We start from the raw sequence: 21191 nt of genomic DNA on the forward strand, positions 1-21191 counted from the left end.
CCAATGCAGGGGACACGGGTTCGAGCCCGGGTCTGGGAAGATCCCACATGCCGCGGAGCAACTGGGCCCGTGAGCCACAATTGCTGAGCCTGCGCGTCTGGAGCCTGTGCTCCACAACAAGAGAGGCCGCGATAGTGAGGGGCCCGCGCACCGCGATGAAGAGTGGCCCCCGCTTGCCACAACTAGAGAAAGCCCACGCGCAGCAATGAAGACCCAATGCAGCCAAAAATAGATTAAAAAAAAAAAAAAAGAATGGAGTGGGGGGACTTCCCTAGTGGTCCAGCGGTTAAGACCCTCTACTACCAATGCAGGGGGCCCGGGGTTCGATCCCTGGTCAGGGAACTAGATCCCGCATGCCTCAACAGAGATCCTGCGTGCCACAACTAAGACCCGGCGCAGCCAAATAAATAAATATTAAAAAAAGAAAAAAAAAAAAAGAATGGAGTGGGTCATGGGGGGGTTGGATGGGAGGAGAGGCAGGCAACATGGAATCCAAATGGTAACAAATGAAACCTAACATAACCACATTGAGGGGGGGTGAGCATGAAAAAAGCAAACCTCAGTAAAACAAATCAGTGTTTTGGCTGGAAACCGTAAGGCTAAAGACCAAAAGAATTGTACGGCAACACTTTAGCTGGCAATCTGTTTTCTCACAGGGGTGTGGGTTAGCAATTGTGTAACTTCTAGGAAAAAAGATCAAAGCAGTGAATATGTACATTGTAGATAACAAGAATCAGGTTTCTCCCTGTCAGAGAAAAAAGTTACAAATAGAGAAATGGGGAAGGACTAAAAGGAACCTTGCAGTGTTCATATGGAATTGGAGATAGCAGTTAAGGTCATGAAAAACAAGGTAAAATTGAAGACATGTCCCAGGTTGCAGGAGACTAAGAGGACAAAAGAACTGAATGCAATGTTTGATCCTGGATTGAATCCTGGAACGAAAAATGACATTAAGGGAAAACTAGTGAGGTCTTTAGTTGGTTAATAGTTTTGTTCCAGAATTGATTTCCTGCTTTGATCACGGTACTATGGTTATATAAATTCTCAACTTTAAGAAAAGCTGGTGAAGGGTTTATGTGAACTCCCTATTTTTTAACAGCTTTATTAATATATAGTCCACATACATTTCACCCATATAAAATGTGCAATTCAATAGCTTTTAGTAAATTCACAGAGTTGTACAACAATCACTACAAGCAATTTTAGAACATTTTCATGAAACCCCAGACCCTTTAACCATCATCCTTCAATTCCCCCCTCAGTCCTCCAGCCCTAGGCAATTACCAATATATTTTCTTTCTCTATAGGTCTGCTTGCTCTGGACATTTAATGTAAACAGAATCATAACAATATCTGATCTTGTGTGACTGGCTTCTTTCACTTGGAATACCGTTTTCAAGTTTCATCCATGTTTTAGCATTCATCAATACTTCATTTCTTTTTATTGCTGAGTAATATTCCATTGTATAGATTACCACATTTTATATATCCATTCATTATGGGCATGATAGACATTTGAACTGTTTCCACTTTTTGGTTATTATGAATAATGCTGCTGTAAACTTTTGTGTACAGGTTTTTTGTGTGGACCTATATTTTCACTTCTCTCTCATTTCATATCTAGGAGTAGAATGGCTGGATCATATGGTAACTCTTTGTTTAACCATTTGAAGAGCTGCTAGACTGTTTTCTAAAGTAGATAAACTATTTACATTCCCACCAGCAGTGTATGAACTTCCAGTTTCTCTACATATTACTTGTTATTGTCTCTCTTTTTGCTTATAGCAATCCTCATGGGCATGAAGTAGTATTCATTGTGGTTTTGATTTTCATTTCTCCAACTGCCTAATGGTGTTGAGCATCTTTTCATGTGCTCTTTGGTCATCTGTATATCTTCTTTGGATGTGTGCCCATTCAGATCCTTTACCCATATCTTAATTAGGCTATTTGTCTTTTTATTATTGAGTTATAATAGGTCTTTAAATATTATAGATAGAAGTCTCTTATCAGACATATGATTTGCAAATAATTTCTCTCATTCTGTGGGTTCTCTTTTCATTTTCTTGATGGTGTCCTTTGAAGCACAAATGTTTTTAATTTTGATGGTGTCCAGTTTATCTGTTTTTGTTGTTGTTGGTGGTGGTGGTGCTCTTGGAATAGTATCTAAGAAATCACTGCTTGATCCAAAGTCACGAAGACTTACACCTATGTTTTCTTTTAAGAATTTTATTGTTTTAGGTCTTACATTTAGGTCTTTGATCTGTTTTAAGTTACTTTTTGCTTGTGAGGTAAAGGTCCAACTTCATTCTTTCACATGTGGATATCAAGTTGCCCCAGCACCATTTGTTGAAAAGATTACTTTCCCCATTGAATGGACTTGGCACCCTAGCCAAAATTCAGTTGACCATAAATAGCAGGGTTTATCTCTGGACTCTCTCAATTCTATCCCATTGATTTATATGTCATCTTTATGCCAGTACCACAATGTCTAAATGCTGTAGCTTCGTATTAAGTTTTAAAATGGGGCAGTGAGAGTCTTCCAACTTTGTTCGTCTTTTCAAATATTGTTTTGGGTATTCTGGGTCCCTTGAATTTCCACATGAATTTTAGGATCAGCTTGTTAATTTATGCAAAGAAGTCAGCTGGGTTTTTGATAGGGGATGCATTGAATCTGAGATCAATTTGCGGAATATTGCCATCTTAAAAATATTAATGTTGGGCTTCTCTGGTGGCGCAGTGGTTGAGAATCTGCCTGCCAATGCAGGGGACACGGGTTCGAGCCCTGGTCTGGGAGGATCCCACATGCCGCGGAGCAACTGGGCCCGTGAGCCACAATTACTGAGCCTGTGCTCTGCAACAAGAGAGGCCGCGATAGTGAGGGGCCTGTGCACCGCAATGAAGAGTGGCCCCCACTTGCCACAACTAGAGAAAGCCCTCGCACAGAAACGGAGACGCAACACAGCCATAAATAAATTAATTAATTAACTTATAAAAAAAGAGCCTCTTATTAAAAAAACAAAAAAAATTAATGTCTTCCAATTCATGAATGTAGACTATCTTTATATTTATTTAGGTCTTTTTAAATTTCTTTCAACAATGTTTTCTAGTTTTCAGAGTTTAAGTTTTACACTTCTTTCATCAAATATATGCCTAAGTATTTTATTCCTTTTGATGCTATTATAAATGGATGTTTTTTCAGCCAGTATATTGTGATAATTTTCTTTTTTTTTTTTAACATGTTTATTGGAGAATGGAATTATTTTTAAATGTCATGTTTGGATCTCTTGTACTGTTTCTGTGACTTTTCTTAAGATATAAAATTATTTAAAAATTAAAAAAACTTGGGGCTTCCCTGGTGGCGCAGTGGTTGAGAATCTGCCTGCCAATGAAGGGGACATGGGTTCGAGCCCGGGTCTGGGAAGATCCCACATGCCGCGGAGCAACTGGGCCCGTGAGCCACAATTACTGAGCCTGCGCGTCTGGAGCCTGTGCTCTGCAACAAGAGAGGCTGCGATAGTGAGAGGCCCGCGCACTGCAATGAAGAGTGGCCCCCACTTGCCACAACTAGAGAAAGCCCTCGCACAGAAACGAAGACCCAACACAGCCATAAAAATAAATAAAAATAAATAAATTAAAAAAAAAATTAAAAAAACTTAAAAATAAGCATGACCATATCAAACATTTGCAACTGAAACACATACATCGCTAGTGGGAATGTAAATATAACCAACCACCTTGGGAAAAAATTAGCATTATTTAGTAAGGTTGAAAGTGTACATAACCTATGCCCCAACAATTCTTCTCTCAGAAAAACTCTTGTACATGTGTACCAGCACTGTTTGAAATAGTAAAAAACTAGAAACAACCTAAATGTCCATCAATAGGAGAAATGATTTTTTTAAAAATGTGTGTTATATTCATTTAATAGAACACTAAAAAGCAGTAAAATTAGTGAATTACAGCTACACACAACAACAGGATTAATCACAGGAACGTAATATTGAGTATAAAAAGTAAATTACAGACAAATGCACTTACAAAAATGTTTAAAGTATACAAAATTAAAAAATATATTGTTTAGGAGTTATGCACTATGGCAAAACTATAAATAAAACAAGGAATAATAAACACAAAATTTAGCATAATAGTTACCCTTGAAAGAAGACGAATGTTAGCATCAGGGTGGGGAACAAGAGTCTTCAGTAAGTTATTTTGATGGGTACGTGGGTGTTCGCTATATTGTGATTTTTAATACCTCATAAAATTTATAAATTTGATCTATTCAATATTTAAAATTTCTTAAAAGGGGGGAAGGCAAATATATATCCATGTTTAAGAAACTTTTTAAAGACATTAGTAACTATACTAAATTCTATTTGATGGATATAACATCAATGTACAGTGACTATTTTCCTGTCATTTTCTACTTTGAATACTATAGAAAAGTTGAAAGACTAGTGCAATAAATACCTGTATAGCCTTCAATTAGTTTCACCAATTGTTAATATTTTGGTACATTTGCTTTTTCTCTTTATTACTTTTTATTCATTGTTGTTATTATTGCTGAATAATTTAGAAGTAACATATAATATTCACCCTTATATACCTCAATATGTACTTCTTAAGAGCAAAGGCATTCTCCTACATAACTAAAATACCATTATTACATCCAAAGAATTGAACTAACATTGATATAATATTCTCTAGTACACAGCATACATTTGTTTTTTTTAAACTAATTTTTATTGGAGTGTAGTTGATTTACAGTGTTAGTTTCTGCTGTACAGCAAAGTGAATCAGTTATACATATACCTATATCCACTCTTTATTAGATTCTATTCCCATATAGGTCATTAAAGAGTACTGAGTAGCGTTCCCTGTGCTATACAGTAGGTTGTTATTAGTTACCTATTTTACATATAGTAGTAGATATAAGTTTCACGAATTGTCCCAGAGCTGTGTTTTTTACTTTTTATTTTTAGGTCTAAGATCCAATCAAGAATTAAGCATTGTACTTGGTTGCAATGTCTCTTTATTCTGTATAATTAAAACAGCTCCCCTGTCTTTTTTTTTTTTTTTTTTTTGGTCTTTTCATCGATATTTTAAAAAATGCAGGCTAGTTGTTTTGTAGAATGTCACACAATCTGGATTTTTCTGATAGTGTCCTTGTGATTAGATTCAGGTTAAACATTTTTGGCAATTATACTTCATAGGTGACATCATGTACTTCCCCTTGTTCATAATGTCAATCTGTCCCATAATGGGAGATGGCGAAGTTTGATTGCATGGACATGGTACTGTCTACTGCCAGATCTCTCCATTGTAAAGATGCCTTTTCCTCTTTGTAATTTTTAATATGTGGGATGACACTTGAGACTGTGTGAATATTTGTTACTGAATACATTTTACCCAATGGTTTCAGTACCCATTGATGATACTTGCCAGAATCAATAATTATATTGGTAGTGCAAAACAGGGATTTCTTAATTCTGTTATTTTCATATGTTGATTAGCTGGTACTCTTTTATAAAGGAGAGCTTGCGTCCCACCTCTCACTCCTGCCCCTTTTATTTTTTTTAGCATTACTGTGGACTCATGGGCTTTACAAAAATCCAGTAGGTTACAATCCACTGCCATCATTCCTTTAGATGCCCCAAATTACCAAGTTTGGGCAGCAAAATCTCCTTCACGCAGGCTGTTGTGTCCTTTCAACATGTCTCCATTGATCTTTGAGTACTTTCTCACTTTCTGGAAACCAAGATTCCAGACTGTTCCTACCTCAGAGCTGGTACAGTGGGGAAGGGTATTTATAACCTAAGATCTAGATACTAAATGTGCACACACACATTTGATACTAAAATATCATTTTACTTTTAAAGATTATTTTGATGTGGACCATTTTTTAAGTCTTGAATTCACCACAACACTGCTTCCGTTCCAAGTCTTGGTTTCCTGGCTGCGAGGCATGTGGGATCTTAGTTCCTCGACCAGGGATCAAACCCTCACCCCCTGCAGTGGAAAGCTATGTCTTAACCACTGGACCGCCAAGGAAGTCCCAAAATATCACTGCTTTTAAAACCTTTCAGTGGATGAAGCTAAGAGACATTTAGTATTTTTCAAGTTATAAGTTTATACTTCTATCTCCAATTTAAATCTAAAATGAATATTTCTCCTTTCTTTCATGTAAGAACACTGGTTTTCAACATTAAAATATTTACCCATTTTCTCTATCCTGTGATATACACAAAATAGCTTAAGATTATCAGTACCACTTCCTACCACATACTGATTAAAATTCAAGATTCATTTGCAATTCTTTTTGCCCTTAGGATATGATATATCACACTGAGAATGTTCAATAAGAAAACCGTGTTTAAAACAATCCTTGAATTTATTCTTTTTGGTGTGTGGTTATGTTATCAATTTGATATGCAGTTAGGTTCATTTATTTCTGTTTGCATTTAATATTAAGTTTTTTTCCCATCATCTTAATTTAATTTAATTTTTTGACTATGTAACTCATTTATAAGGATCAAAAGTCAAAACTATATTAAAAGTTATACTCATTCCACCCCTATCTCTTCCACCCCATATAGGATAACTTTTTCATTAGTTTCTGGTTTTATCCTCATGTTTTGTTTTGTTTTTTAAAAATATACTTAGAGGTGTGAAATCTGAAAATGGTCAGAAGTGCCGAGAAATGGCTGGTCTGAGAAAGGTCACTTTCTATATTCTTGATAATTTATTTATCACAGTTCTATAGGATTAAATAAAAGTTTATGTTCTAATAAATCATGAGCAAATCTCACATTATTCCAACTCCACAATAAAAAATGGACACCAGCAGGGTCCAACTGGGATACTGATGGTAGCACCAAGAGATTCAGGGCCATGTCTACCTAAATAATAAATCTTACTTTTTAACATGAATGGGAACTTAGGAGGCTTCAGTAACTCTTCTTCTTTTATGACATTTTGCAACTTACTGAGTCCTAGAACAGAGCCAGTGGCGGTTGGGAATCACCTAAAGTGTTTGGTGATTGGTTGGTGTTCCCTTAAGGTGATTGATCTGAACGTTGGGAGCTACCTTAGGTGGTGCCCCAATCGTGGACATCTTCCACGGAAATAACCAACTCCAAAGAAGAGGAACCTTCTTGGACGGACAAGGACTCCAAGCAACTAGACTGTAGCCACTTGTGCCCCCTTTGGCTTTACTGAAGGCTACGGAGCCAGATGTGTTTAAGCATTAGCCTGAATTCTCCTTTATGGGATTAGAGAAAAACAATATCATGTCCTCCAAGGCCATTCCTCACAAAACTTTAAAGGGGAAACAGCAATTTTTCAACCATCTAAGGGTCTTGAAGGGGAATAAAACCAAGAACACAGGCATCAAGTCCACAATATCTTGTGAGCACCAGTGTCAAAGCCATAGAGGTGAAAAGTCTGAATGAGCGGCCAGAACCCATCACTAGAAGGAGCTAACCAGCCTGAGTATCAGGTTAAACTGATAATAATCAGGGAAATCTAAAATGTCCAGGTATCAGTAAAAATGACCCAGTGCTCACCTCAATACCCCACAGTACTGTTTATTTATTTGGAGAGAACAACGTGGTCTGGCTTGAATGTTATTACCTCTTGATGTTTTTTAATAAAGAATTTTATTTCTAAATTTTTTATTTCTAATTTTTATTTCTTGCTCTTCCTGTCAAGAAGACATCCTAAAGAAAAATAAAACTACTCTCAGTTTTAGCTGTTCATCTTCCCTTGGGATCGAATTAATTTCTCTGAAGTTTTGGTATTTTGGCAAAAATATTCTAATGCTTAAAAGGAAATGAAAATCATGTTTATTTTTTAATTTTTGGCTGATTTTATGGGTTTGTTATAACTGCTTTTACTGATATGTCTTCAGATCCCTATTACAAAAAAGTAGAATATAAATAGTCAATTGCTACTGTTGTTTTTTAAAAAAGGAAATGAAAATACAGAAAATATTAAATCATTAGAGCATGCTGAATTTTTAAGTATTATAACAATGGACATTCCTTCACCCTGGCTATCTCTTTTCAGCAAATAACCTGGGAGGAGGACAGGAGGAGCGCGGTGGGCGGGCAGGCCAAGCGAGGACTCGCTGCCGGTGGGCGGGAGACATGGATCGCGGCGAGCAAGGTCTACTGAGAACAGACCCAGTGCCCGAGGAAGGAGATGTTGCTGCCACTATCCGTGCCACTGAGACCCTATCAGAGGAGGAGCGAGAAGAGCTAAGAAGAGAACTTGCTAAGGTAGAAGAAGAAATCCAGACTCTGTCTCAAGTGTTAGCAGCAAAAGAGAAGCACCTAACAGAGATCAAGCGGAAACTTGGGATCAGTTCACTACAGAAACTAAAACAGAACATTGCCAAAGGGTGGCAAGATGTGACAGCCACGTCTGCGTACAAGAAGACCTCTGAAACCTTATCTCAGGCTGGACAGAAGGCTTCAGCTGCTTTTTCATCTGTTGGATCAGTCATCACCAAAAAGCTGGAAGATGTAAAAACCTCCCCAACTTTCAAATAATTTGAGGAAAGGGTTGAAAACTTAAAGTCTAAAGTAGGGGGAACCAAGCCTGCTGGTGGTGATTTTGGAGAATTCTTGAATTTGACTGCAAACGCTAGTTCCACCACCACGGAGCCTCTTCCAGAAGAGACACAGGAGAGCCTGTGAGATTCCACCTTTGTTCTGCTACTCACTGCCAGATGCTGCAAGCGAGATCCAAGCACATCTTATCAATATTCATTGCCATGAATTTCTACCAGATGTGCTTTTGTTGAGCTTTACATATTCCTTCGACCAAATAATTTGTGGGTTGAACAACGTAAAAATATCTTAACCAAAAAAAAAAAAAAAAAAATCTTAACCTCTATTCCTGGGAGACACCCTTTCATGTGCATTTAAGGCCCTTTATTTAGGAAACATCATTATAAAAACACATATAGTACCTGGAGATCCTCACTAGAATGACCTAAGAAGCTGTGGGTTATCATAATTGCTTTCCTACTTTACAAAATTGCTCTGGATCTGGGATACCAGTTTGATCTTTGTCTTCTATACAATTTTCTTTTTTCCTCATTGAATCTCTGTATATTTGATTCTTACATAAGACTGCTCTTTAAAATTTTCTGTATTCTGGTTATTAAAAGTTTTGGCAAAATGTTCTTTACCTCCAAGGGAAGAGCTACCAGCTACAAAAAATATTTCAAATAGATATTGTTTTGGTATAAGTTATCTTAAATATCTTGGGTGTTTGAAGACACCAGACTAAATATTCAAATGGTTATAGTTTTGTAAGTGACAATACGTACAGACAGTAATACAAAATCCTAGGCGACTTGAGAGTGGAGGCCTCACAACCTTGTTTATCACCATCTGTGACAGTAACAATTTCAGTGTCATGGTTATTATGCATCATGGTTATTATGCCACTTATAGCTACTTATTTTTCACCAGATTAAAATTTTAGTTTTGGAGTAAATTGTAAGTTAACGTTCTGAATCAAGCATATTGTATTATCAATACGTTGAAATATGAACACTCTCCGCAAATGTTCAGTTCAAAAGCCTAAAAGTGTTTTAGATCTAGGTAGCTGAAAAGTGCTAAAATCAATCACATTAGGGGAAACATTGTTGTCTTCATTTAATTCATTTAGCAGCATTTACAGTAAGTAGCACACCAAGTTATATGACTAATATAACTTGAAAAAATTTTATACTAAGTGGTTGGTGATAACTCCTGAGGATTTAATGCATTAATAAAAATCAACCCATCATTTTCTACTTACTTGTTTTCAGTGTGTTAGAAATTACAAAATGATACTGTAGATATTGCCCCCTGCTTTGAAAACTGAGTGTCAGGGCTGAATGAACCAAAGCCTCTGGAAGTATCTGCATGGAGGCCAAGGTACTCTATTAATGTTAATGGTTACTTACTCATCACCACTATCTTTTCCTTATGCTGTGTATGGTTATGGCCTACAATGTTGTATTTGTTATTTATCAAGTTGTGATTGTTTTATTATTGTTTAAGCCAAATGTTAATTGCCAAGCTTGGAGTGACCTAAAGCATTTTTTGAAAGCATGACTAGATTTACTTTGGGATAAATGATTTTATCCAAATCTGAAAAGCTACAAGTGTTGATTGTTATAAAATATTGATAACATGCTGCCATTCTTGATTGCTGGAGCTTTTGTTAGCACTTCAGATGCAACTGAAACTATGCTCTATTACATGTGAAAAGCTTAATAAATTCTGTATATCAGTAAAAGAAAAATAAATATATAACCTGGGAACTGAAACAGCTGGTTAAAATTCCAGGTAATTGCTTTCGGTGCCCATTTCACTGGTGGTCCCACTGTTTTCTGGTGGCCTGGCTGGCTCCCTTCTGTCCTCCCAGTGGGAGAGAATTCTCTGATTTGGGTTTGGTGAGACTTCTCTGTGTGGGTGTATATGACTATGCTGTTTGTTTGGGTCAAGTAGGGAAGCAGCACTAGATCTGCACAAGAAGAGCATTCTGAACACACAGATACAACTTCAGAGCCCTGTGTGACTGACAGATACACCTGATACATACCCATCTTAAGGGTTTTACTCTTGGCCAAAGTAGGTTTGCGAAACATGGTTTTAATGACTGAATTTGTTTTTGCCACAGGACTGCCACATCTTAAATATTAATTACTTCTATGTCTTCCTCTTATTTATTTATTTATTTATTTATTTATTTATTTATTTATTTCAGCTCTGCCACACAGCTTGTGGGATCTTAGTTCCCCAAACAGGGATTGAACACAGGCCATGGCAGTGAAGGCAACAAGTCCTAACCACTGGACCACCAGGGAATTCCCTATGTCTTCTTCTTAAAATAGATTTTAACTTAAAACAACAGAATTTTGTTCAACAAAATTGTTGTTTGTTCAACAACATTCAACAGAATGTTACAAAACTTCAGTTCAACACATTTATAAGGTGTCTCCTGTGCCATAGACAAGACAGACCTATACCCTGAATATTTGCTTTCTAGCTGAAGAGAAAGATCATTAATCAACACACAGCCACTGTGCAGTCTTGAGTGTCAGGCTGGAGCACCACAGGGTACACAGTAGCACTGGAGCATGACTTGTAGAAGGAAGGCTGGGAAAGGATGTGTCTTGGAAGCCAAAGGCACTGCAGTGCTTAAAGGAAGGAATGGAGGGCACCTGTGCTGTCACGAGTCCAGATAAGGACAGCAAAGGTCATTGGTGACATTGGTGAGAGTCCTAAAAGCGTGGCAGTGGGGAGTGGAGGCCAGTTTGCAGGGTGTTGAGTGACCGGGAGATGAGAAAATGAAGATGACAACAGACAACTGTCTCAGTAAGTTTGTCACTTAAGCCGAGGAGGACGAACTGGAGGGTTAGGTAGGATAACAGAGGCTTGTTTTGTCTCAGAGAGAGTGGGGCAGGTTAAAACTGGTGGAAGGAGCTCCAGGAGGGAAGGAAATGGAAGGTGACAATGAGAGAAGAGATCATCAGAGTGTGAGGTCCATGAGAATGAGGAGAGCACGGCCTCCAGAGCAAGGTGGGAGAATCAGGCTTACACAGAGGAGGGCAGCTCTTCACTGATCAGGAAGGAAGGGGGAATGACGGGTGTATATGCAGGTAGGTTTCCGGATTTGGAAGGAAGTTTTTATCTGAAGTTTTCTTCCTTTGGGGGTGGGGGAGGGGAGAAACAAGTGGCATGTCCTTTGCTAAGAGAAGGATGAGGTCAGAACTGTGAGTGAAACGGAGTTTGCAAGAGCCAGTCACTGTGGAAAGCGGGAGAGAGAGCCAACTAAAGAACCAGAAAGAATTTATGAGGCATCAATCGGAAAGGTTGATTTTTTTTCCCCACACAGTGTATGTTGCAAAGAAGTCTGTAGTCTGGTGTTGGGGTTGTTAGAATTTACAATTCCAGGATCCAGCAGCATCTGGGATATGACTCGGGAGCAGGCGACTGAGGGGCAGTAGAGGTAAAGGTGTTTGCGGATGAGAGCTTAATGTAGAGAAGCTAGGATTTGGTGGGGTCATCCACTTGGATGGGAGGTGATGGCTGTGAGGCAGGTGCCAACGCTGTCTATAAACTAGGGGTGGGCACTGGGCAGCTACTACTTGGTTGGAAACTGACTTCACGGATGCTAACGTTAGGTACTTGTTCAGTTATATTTGTACAGAGGAATCTCTGGTGTTTCCCTACTCCACCTCAGGGCAGAGTGCTTTCCTAGTACTTTCTTCCCTGGGATCCCATTCCCTGCTGCCTTTCTCACTTCCTTTTTTCTGCTTACATTTTCTGCTGACTAACAAGGAGATATAAGGTTGATAAGACCAAGAAAATACATTTTAGAAAGTGAAATTGCCTTCCTTTATCTCTTCTCCTCCCCTCCTAATCTCTACCACTGCCTTAAAACCTATCTACATATCAGCAGACGAAATTGTCTCTCTGGTTCTTTTATGATCAGGCATGTATTGAGGTGTCAAATTTATGCCATTCCCCTGAGCGTGATAAAACTTCCTTGACTGGGGGCTTCCCTGGTGGCGCAGTGGTTGAGAATCTGCCTGCTAATGCAGGGGACACGGGTTCGAGCCCTGGTCTGGGAAGATCCCACATGCCACGGAGCAGCTGGGCCCGTGAGCCACAATTGCTGAGCCTGCGCGTCTGGAGCCTGTGCCCCGCGACGGGAGGGGCCGCGATAGAGAAAGGCCCGCGCATCGCGATGAAGAGCGGTCCCCGCACCGCGATGAAGAGTGGCCCCCGCTTGCCGCAACTGGAGAAAGCCCTCGCACGAACCGAAGACCCAACACAGCCAAAAATAAATAAATAAATAAATAAATAAATAAGAAAATCCTTTAAAAAAAAAAAAAAAAAAAAACTTCCTTGACTGGATACTCCTAGATCTGCTCCCATTTGCTGGGGGCTCCCATGGATACAATTTTAAAAGCAGGAAGGAGGAAAATATGGACAGTTACTAATCCTTCCTGTTTTCATCCTACTCATGTTGAGTTGAAAGTGGCTTGCATTTTGATCGCATTTTGATAACCTAGTATTCTAATTTATAGAATTTGGAGCTTCTTGAATTAGAAGAACTATGCTACAACATCAGTCTGTAAAAAAACTGACACTAAAACAAAAGAATTTCCTATGGTCTAAAAATTCCTTACGTTGCTTCTCCACTGATCACTGCAGCATTTACAAGTCCATCTGGGGCAAACTTAAAAATGTTTAACCCATTTCATTTCTTTTTTTTTACCTTCCAATTCTTTCTGTAATGTTTTCTTTTGTCTTCTTTTCCTCCCTGCCTCCCTTCCTTAGTTAGAAAGTAAGTTAAGGCATCAAATGCTTCACCTTAGTGCTGAGTCTGCAACAACGTGATGGTTTCTATTTTCAACTTTTTCTTTCAGCCACACAAGGGCTGCCAAGGATGTGGCCTTTCTGCATGTCCTGGCTGCTTCTCCTGCCTGGTGCTTTTCCTGGCAGGCTGGCTGCTGAAATGCTTCCTTTAGGGAAAGGCAAATGGAACCAGAGAGCAAAGCACTTGGGCACTGGTGTTCCCTCCGCCCATCCCTCCCCTTCCTCCCTCCAGCCCCAGCTCTCCCTTCGAACCTGAACCTGAACCCGTAGTTGAGCCCCTACTGGTGCCAGGCCCAGGAGAAGCAGAAATGAGGCACCAGGCACACAGAGATGAGAAAACAGCCCTTGTCCCCAAAGCACTGCCCTCTGGACCTTAGGCAAATGTAGCTCTCCTTGATTCACATGGCAAAATATGAGGAAACGGAGTCAGATGACTTCTTGAGAATCCTCTGTGTTTTCATAGCAATGACTTTCAAGAGTTGTTTTAGTGGAGAATCTCTGCTCTGGACAATCTCTTTACACCTTAAAATGCTTCTGGTCCTTCGGGTTCTATCAACTGTTATGTGTTCCAAAAATACAAAGGTATTCAAATAAAAAAAGCAAATAAATTTTGGTGTTGTTATGATATGGAATATCATATACATTCATTACGAATGATGCTTACAAAAGCTTAATGATGTGGAAAAATGTGCCTGCTATAATATCAGACATAGGCAGAGAAGAGAGCCTGGAACACTAGGTATTAAGTCATTTTAACAGTGATTATCCTTGAGTGGTGGGATTATAAGTGTTTAAAATTTCCTACTTTCTTTTATTTTTCAAAATAAAGAAAACCACAACTCTGGTTTTTTCTATAATAAAAATGAATACAGTTATTTAAAAATATATAGAAGTGATTGTTTTTGCAGCAAAAATTTTCAGTATGTATGCCAAGGCCAGATGTGAATAATTTTAAAAATATGCTTTGCCTTGAATTTTCTGAATCTCTCTGTAACACTGATTTTCTTGGATTCTAAGCTTATGTAACTAGTCAAATACCAGTCCTTTCTGAGGAATGATGATCTCAAAATACTCACTTTGGAAAAATCTGAGGGCGTTGAGAAGGGAAAAGGAAGGACCAATAGAGTTTCTCTATCTGTCAAAAATGCAGGGTTTTATTTAGGGTCTTGCATTGATTAAGAAAGGTGAAAATACAGGTCATCAAGAGGTTATTTGAGGAAAAGGCTCTGGGGAGAGAATAACCACTTGCCCATGGATGATTTCACCCCTTGAAACAGGTGCTAAGATGACTTGGCTGGAGTATGACTGGGATATCAGATCACAAACTCAGGAAGGCCATAAATGCCCTTTGGTACAAGTAAAAAACCTACAAGAGAAGGTGCTCCCTCCTTAGTAATGAAGTGGAAAATCCACAAGAAGTAGCAAAAATCTGGTTAATGCCTGGTGTGACGAAAGCCCCTCCATTTCCCTCAATGGAGGGGGGCGGAAAGAAAATGACGAATGGCCAGTAGCTGAGGATGTCTAGAACTCACTCCGGTTTCTGGGAGAGCTGTGAGAGAAGGCATTTGACCGTCTCTGGCTAATTCACCTATAAGTCAATATTTCTAACAGGCCATTTTGTAACTTGTCATTCAAAATTTTAGAGGCTAAAACGCAGGTTGCACTGTTAACCAGGTGCTTGGGTCTCGACAAGGCATGGAAAGACTTTACATGTCTCAGTCACAGCCACTAAGAGATGTTAAAGAGGCAAAAGCCTTTTGTTATTCAGCTCATCTGGGCCATGGAACTTAGAACGAAAGATTTTTTGTAGAGCTGTGCTAATCAAAGAGTGGTCCTCTGACCAGCCGCCCAGGTAGCCCCTGGGAGCTTGTTGGAAATGCAGAATCTGGAGCCCACCCAGACCTACTGAAGGGGAATCTGCATTTTAACAAGATCCCCAGTGATCTGCATGCACCCTAAAGTTTAAGGAGCACTGAATGACAGGTGTGGAACATATAAACTGTATTTTAAGCTCTTCTGAAGTTTTCTGCTTCCTGTTTTCAAATATATTGAAAATAAATTTTTTTACTGTGGCAAAAAGATTTATCCTCCAGTTAAAATCTGTGTGTGTGTGTGTGTGTGTGTGTGTGTGTGTGTGTATGTGTGTTTTCCCCCAGCTAAGGTACTCAGAAGCAACTTCACATTTATAATTTCTTTTTCAAACCTAGTTTACAAAGGCAGGCATTGTCAGCAGTCTCAATTTTCTAAATTCCTTATTGCTTCTTTTAATTCTAAGCAACTTTTATGTTTGAGAGGGATGTTATTTACCACAGACTTCTAAAATATTTGCTCCCTACCTTTTCACATTTTCTGGAAAAAAATTTTTTTCCTCTCTCCTTATTCTCTTCAGGTCATTAGGAGAAATTCTAACTTTGAATTTTTTTTAATGAGGTTTCTCATTGCTGACACAGGGGATGGGGTTCTGGTTTCTAGGCTGAAAATCTGCTGGTAGTGTGCAAAAGGTATAAGTATCCTCCTATGAGAATGACTCACTGAGCCACACAAGGACTTCAGGTGGCACAGACCCCGTCATCCCAGGCAGGGCTATCTTTGCCTTGAGGAAATTTCCCTTCATGAATGAGTGGCCAGTTTCTAATCCACTGATGACATCACAGACTTAATAGAATCAGGCAAACATGCACAGCAATTTACCCTTGACCTAGGAGGGAAAAGGTCAGAGTACTTTGAGGAAATACTCACAGATAAATTTGAAGTAATATTTAAAGTACTCCTGTGATATTTATTACTGTAAAAAAGGATGGAAGTGCCCTAAAAATGTTTGGATTAAGCCAAAGAAAGAGGCAGAGGGAATCTAAGGCTGGATCTAGGTAGGGCCCTCTTTGAAAGTTCCATCTTACCTGATTGTCGAATCCGTTGAAGCGTTTGCTGGACCAGAACCTCTGATCTCGGGACAATGATGATGAAGTCCACTTTGCTGAAGTGGCCGAGGTCCAGGCTCTGGCTGCCGCTGTCTGCTATAGCACACACCTGGGACAAGAGTTTTCTGGCAACTGTAAGCTGCGGTTGATAAATCTGGAAGGGTTCATTATCTAAATCTAAAATTTAAAAAAGTCATAAGAACAAGATTAATTCACTTCTGTGATGGCCTCTATGAATCCATATAGGGACAAATAATACACATAGGGTAGAGTGATGCTCTATCACCAAGAATCCTCACTTTCTATCCTCACTCTATTGACTTTTAATAGATTTGCCCACTTTTCCCTGACAACTTGGCTGAAAGGATGTGCTCAAGAGTGAATGTAGTAGTTTTACAAATGTATTATTTTAATATCAATTGTCTCACAAGGCATGAACTCAGCACCCCTCCCCTGCCCAGAAATGGGGGGACAGACCGCACTCTTGCAGCAGGAGCCAGGACTCATCTCTGGAAAGGGGAAGAGTTTACTGGTTTCTTTAGGACTATCAGCACAGGTCAGGTGCCTGAGGCCAGACCCAGTTCAGAGCTAATGCCATAACCATAATCATGCTGAGTTCCTTTGAGCTTTTCTGGATGGCACTGAAGTAAACATTTCCTCTCCAGCAAGTCAGTTGTAACATGGCTTGAAATTCTCCTCCCCATGACACTAACTTCACCTTTCTTCCCACTTGACTCCACTTTGCCAGTGCTTGTGACCTAGCAGGTCTGAGTGACTGTGGTCAACTCCCATGCTGATGCCTGTACTATCTGAAGAGACCTGACCCATGACATGGCCAGCTGGCTGCTCAATAGGTGATGTATTAGAAAAACATTGCCCAGATACTCTAAACAAGCCAGTAGCTTTTTATTACAAGTTATAGTCAAGCGATCAATCTCTCTTACACATGCGTGCATGCACACACACACATAATGAGAGACAGGCTTAGTCAGCTAAACACCTGAGCAGAAACATTTAATGCTTCTTGAAAGGGCTGCTTTTTATCAGGAACACATGTGGAAGTCTGACTGGAACACACAAGGGCCCAATTAACCTGTGCTAATGAATGTTTTCTAAAATCAAGCTGCAATACTTCCCAGGCAAAGACGGTAGTCATGGGACCCCAGACACCATGGAACCCTGACAGTGAGTGGAGATTTATACAGGTGGGTCTCCCTACTGGCTGAGAGAACCTACTAGAAAAGCCCCAAACTGCAACTTTTAATAATAACCCAAATAGTTTTTGACCCACAAAGATTACCAATCAAAATAAAAATCTGTCTTTGGATAGTTAGGCTGTTGTTTCTTTCATTTTGTGGGTTAGATGAATGGGGACTAACACAGGGGGGCATAACTTTATAGAATTGAACTTAACAAATTTTGAAGTTGGAAACCTAAAAATATCTTTAAGCAATGTTTCTTTTCTTTTTCCTTTTTTTTTTAACCACCAAGATCTCTTATTTATTATTATTTTAAGCTTTTTTTTTTTTTTTTTTTTTTGGCCACATATCTTGTGGGATCTTAATTCCCTGACCAGGGATTGAACCCAGGGCACCAGGGAATTCCCAAGCAATGTTTCTTAAACAGGGAATCAAGGATATGAACGTGGGCATCTGAGAATTTCAAAATTTTAACTTTGTTCACATAACACATTTTAGATCATCTGGATGATCACTTTATTGTCATGCAATGTCCAGAAGTCAAAAACTTTTGCCTTTGAATTCATTTTTACGCCTGAGCTGATGGCAAGCCATGCTACTTTTCCTGCTGAGGTCATCCTAATGCATAAAGGATGCATTCCCATCAAGTGGAAGCCAAAAGGCTGTCAGCATCCACTTGTATGGCTCTGCTTCGTATCCATCCTTCTCCCGTTCTCTGTTCTGTCCTTTCTTATATTGTCCCCATCAAACAGGGAACTGGGGAAGGATTTGAACCTAAAGGAATCCAATCTAGCGATTGAACTCCTCACCCCTGGTCCCACCGTCCCCCTTGGCATTCTGCAAGCTCGTTGTAGGTCAGATGATACGTCAGTGTTTCTGCTCCAGCTGCCAGGAAGACCTCGCTAATCCTGAGATTATGTGTGTTTTACACATTGGAGAGTAGATGCAGGGAGCAGAGAGCCAGGAGCCCTGCACAGACTGTAGTCTAGATTCTTTGAAGTAGTTCTTTGAAGCCCTACATGAGCACCCACAGTGGTGGGCACAGCTGGTGGAGTTAAGGAAAGTACACCAAGGACCCCCGCTCCCCCCAAAAAAACAAAAACAGAGAGAGAGGCTCTGCTTAAAATAAAGTCTTTGGCTTTGATTTTAATTCTAGGAGACATTTACTAAGAACAAAGGCGTTGGGCCCAGGCCACAGGGTAAGGCATTTTTAACTTGAGCCAGATTTATCATGTAGATAATGAGGAAAGGCCTGTCATAGTCTGTGACTTGAAGACAAGACCTCAAAACCCTGAGAACGACTTAGCTTCTATGTCTGTCCTGAGGACTAGTTTCCTCCTTTTGGCCTGAGGTGACATTACCCAGGTTCTGCGTGGGGATCATAGCAGCAGCCTCCTGAGGTGACACACACTCATTAAGGTCTCCATTGAAAGGGGTCACCACACTATCTCCTCTTCTCTGTTGCATTTTTTCTAGCAGCTTGTCTAGGTCATCACCTATTACAAAATAAAGTGGAGATAAGAAAGTCACAAGGCATGACATGTTTGTATCAGTCTCCAAGTTGGGCAGTTACGCTGGGCTCCCATCAAGATCTGTTGGTCATCCCACTTTTCACGTCGGAATTTACACTCAGCCACCCCTGTAGCAGGATCTCGGTAGCCAGAGCTACCCTCGTTTGTATCGTGCTTACAGGTTCCATGCTCTCACAGACTAAATCTCTCTCAGCCCCTATAATACTCAGAGCAGGCAGGACGGGGTCATTATATCTCCATTTGACATATTAGAAAACTGAGATCTGGGGAGGCAGAGCGTTGCCCAAGGTCACACAACAAAGCAGTGGCTGAGCTGAGGCCTCACATCCTTGTGCCTGGACCCCTTTGCTGTGTCAGTAACAAAATGCTTAGGAGAAACCATTCCAAATGAGGGAAGATCAGCGGGCAAGCTTAAGCTCCACACTCAGCTCACACTAAGATTTCAATTCAGAAAATCACGCAGCCGGGGGCCGGCAGTGTTGCTGAATCTGACTGCCACTCACCTAACGATGTGGTTTTGAAATGCGATGCCAGGAAACTGACCTTTCCTGTGATGAGCTCATAACTAATTTCTTTCAAAAACTCACTTGTGGTGAGCATGCTCTCTGCCAGAGCTCTGGACTGATGCTGACCTGCAGAACAGAGGGGGAGACGACATGCCAGTGAACCCATGTTCACCGGGAAGTGACTTAGAACAGCAAGAACTGGAAACACAACTAAAGTATGTAGCCAGAGGGACTTGGCTAAGAAAAGTGTGGCATGTCAAAAGATGGGCAATTACACAGCATTTGAAACGACGGTTTCAAAATTTCATTTGAGAAGTTTATAATACAAAGTTAGGTGATCAAGGGAAAAAAATAACATACCTTATGTTTGTAATGGTGAGAACATACCATGTATCTATTTAAAAGGCTCAGGAGGAATGTGGAAAAACCTTTAAAAAATTGTGTCTGCATGGCTATTATGAATATCAGTCTTAAAAATATAAACTTATGTTGTTTTTTTACAAATGAAAATTAGAAAATGAGTGTGTTACACTTTCTGATGAAGCTTTTTGAAAGAAATACGTATCACAGAGAGATGGGCAGGTGGGTTTGGTCAAAGCAAGAGGGTTTGGCCCCTTTGCTAGGAAGAGGTGAGAGCCATTCACTGAGAGGAGAAAAGCAAAATTTGGTCCAAATGGCAACTCAGGACGGTGCCTGATAGAAAATCAGCACCAGAAACAAAAATCCATTTTGTAACATACCAACTTTCTGAACATTTTCTTTAGGGTCAATGTTATAACATTAAATATCCTCTTAGTGAAGAGGTGAATATATGGGCTAAGTTCCTGGCAAATATGATTAACTGGCTTAAACCACCTGTGGCAATGGCTTTATCACATGCTAGAGTGGTAACATTTCCAAAACATCTTAAGGACAGAAGTTACATGAGGCAAGGGTATCTGTTACTAGGGTGTGCTTTGAAATAATGCTCCCACACCAGCTGACAGGGACACCAGCCAAACTAAGGGCTACAAAAATCTGATCTGAGGAGCAAAGGAAAAGTTAAAATTAGGAGGAAGAACCCAAGTTGGAGCCCTTGACCAGAGATTAATTGCATGGATGCCTGAAACACCCCATTAGTATTATTCAAATGGACAGATGATTGAATGAATGGATTGAAAAAATTACTCACCTAATACTACCACACAAAACTCATTTCCTCTGATTTTCGATGCACAAATTGTCACAACATAATCTGGTAGTTTTTGATAGTGTCTCATTTCACTGAGAGTCCTCAATGTCTCTGAAATGCCCTCTGCCAAGGAGTTCTGGGTCACAATCACATGAACCAAGTCTTGAGATACGCTGGCAATTAATCTAGCCAGCCAGGGGAGTTGTCCTGGTGACACAGGCGTGCACTGACCACCCATCTGCAGGGCTCTCTCTCTCAGAGTAAATTCCTGCATAGCTTTCAGCATAATTTGCTCAAATTCTTCCCTGAGAGGTATCTGATCAGGACCTAAATTGAAGAGAATTACAGCTAGAATTTTTTTTTTTTTTTAATCACAGCTAGAAAAGACACACACACACACACACACACACACACACACACACACACACACCAGTGTGCAGTCTATTCCAGCTGACAAATAAGCTCTTTTTCCTGTAG

At 39.8% G+C, this 21191-nt stretch overlaps 2 protein-coding genes across 12 annotated transcripts in view; one reads left to right on the forward strand and one right to left on the reverse strand.

The window, feature by feature from the left end:
• GREB1L (GREB1 like retinoic acid receptor coactivator) overlaps positions 1–21191 on the reverse strand; it is a 267385-nt gene that overhangs the window by 43024 nt on the left and 203170 nt on the right. For all 11 annotated transcript variants that reach the window (XM_057526312.1, XM_057526317.1, XM_057526315.1 and 8 more), the window contains 4 exons: positions 20715–21041; positions 19541–19669; positions 18867–19001; positions 16286–16483 (listed from right to left, as the gene is read on the reverse strand). In XM_057526312.1, the coding sequence (XP_057382295.1) occupies positions 16286–16483; positions 18867–19001; positions 19541–19669; positions 20715–21041 (789 nt within the window). The remainder of the gene's footprint in view (positions 1–16285; positions 16484–18866; positions 19002–19540; positions 19670–20714; positions 21042–21191) is intronic.
• On the forward strand, positions 8124–8860 carry LOC103011153 (tumor protein D52-like). Its single transcript, XM_057526319.1, has one exon. It carries the CDS (start codon positions 8148–8150, stop codon positions 8550–8552), a length of 405 nt encoding a protein of 134 aa, XP_057382302.1. The 5' UTR covers positions 8124–8147; the 3' UTR covers positions 8553–8860.

Source organism: Balaenoptera acutorostrata, chromosome 13, assembly GCF_949987535.1.
Source record: "Balaenoptera acutorostrata chromosome 13, mBalAcu1.1, whole genome shotgun sequence".
Lineage (NCBI taxonomy): Eukaryota > Metazoa > Chordata > Mammalia > Artiodactyla > Balaenopteridae > Balaenoptera > Balaenoptera acutorostrata.

Coding starts and splice junctions, on each gene's coding strand:
- LOC103011153 (XM_057526319.1), top strand. CDS start 8,148: ATGGATCGCGGCGAGCAAGGTCTACTGAGAACAGACCCAGTGCCCGAG.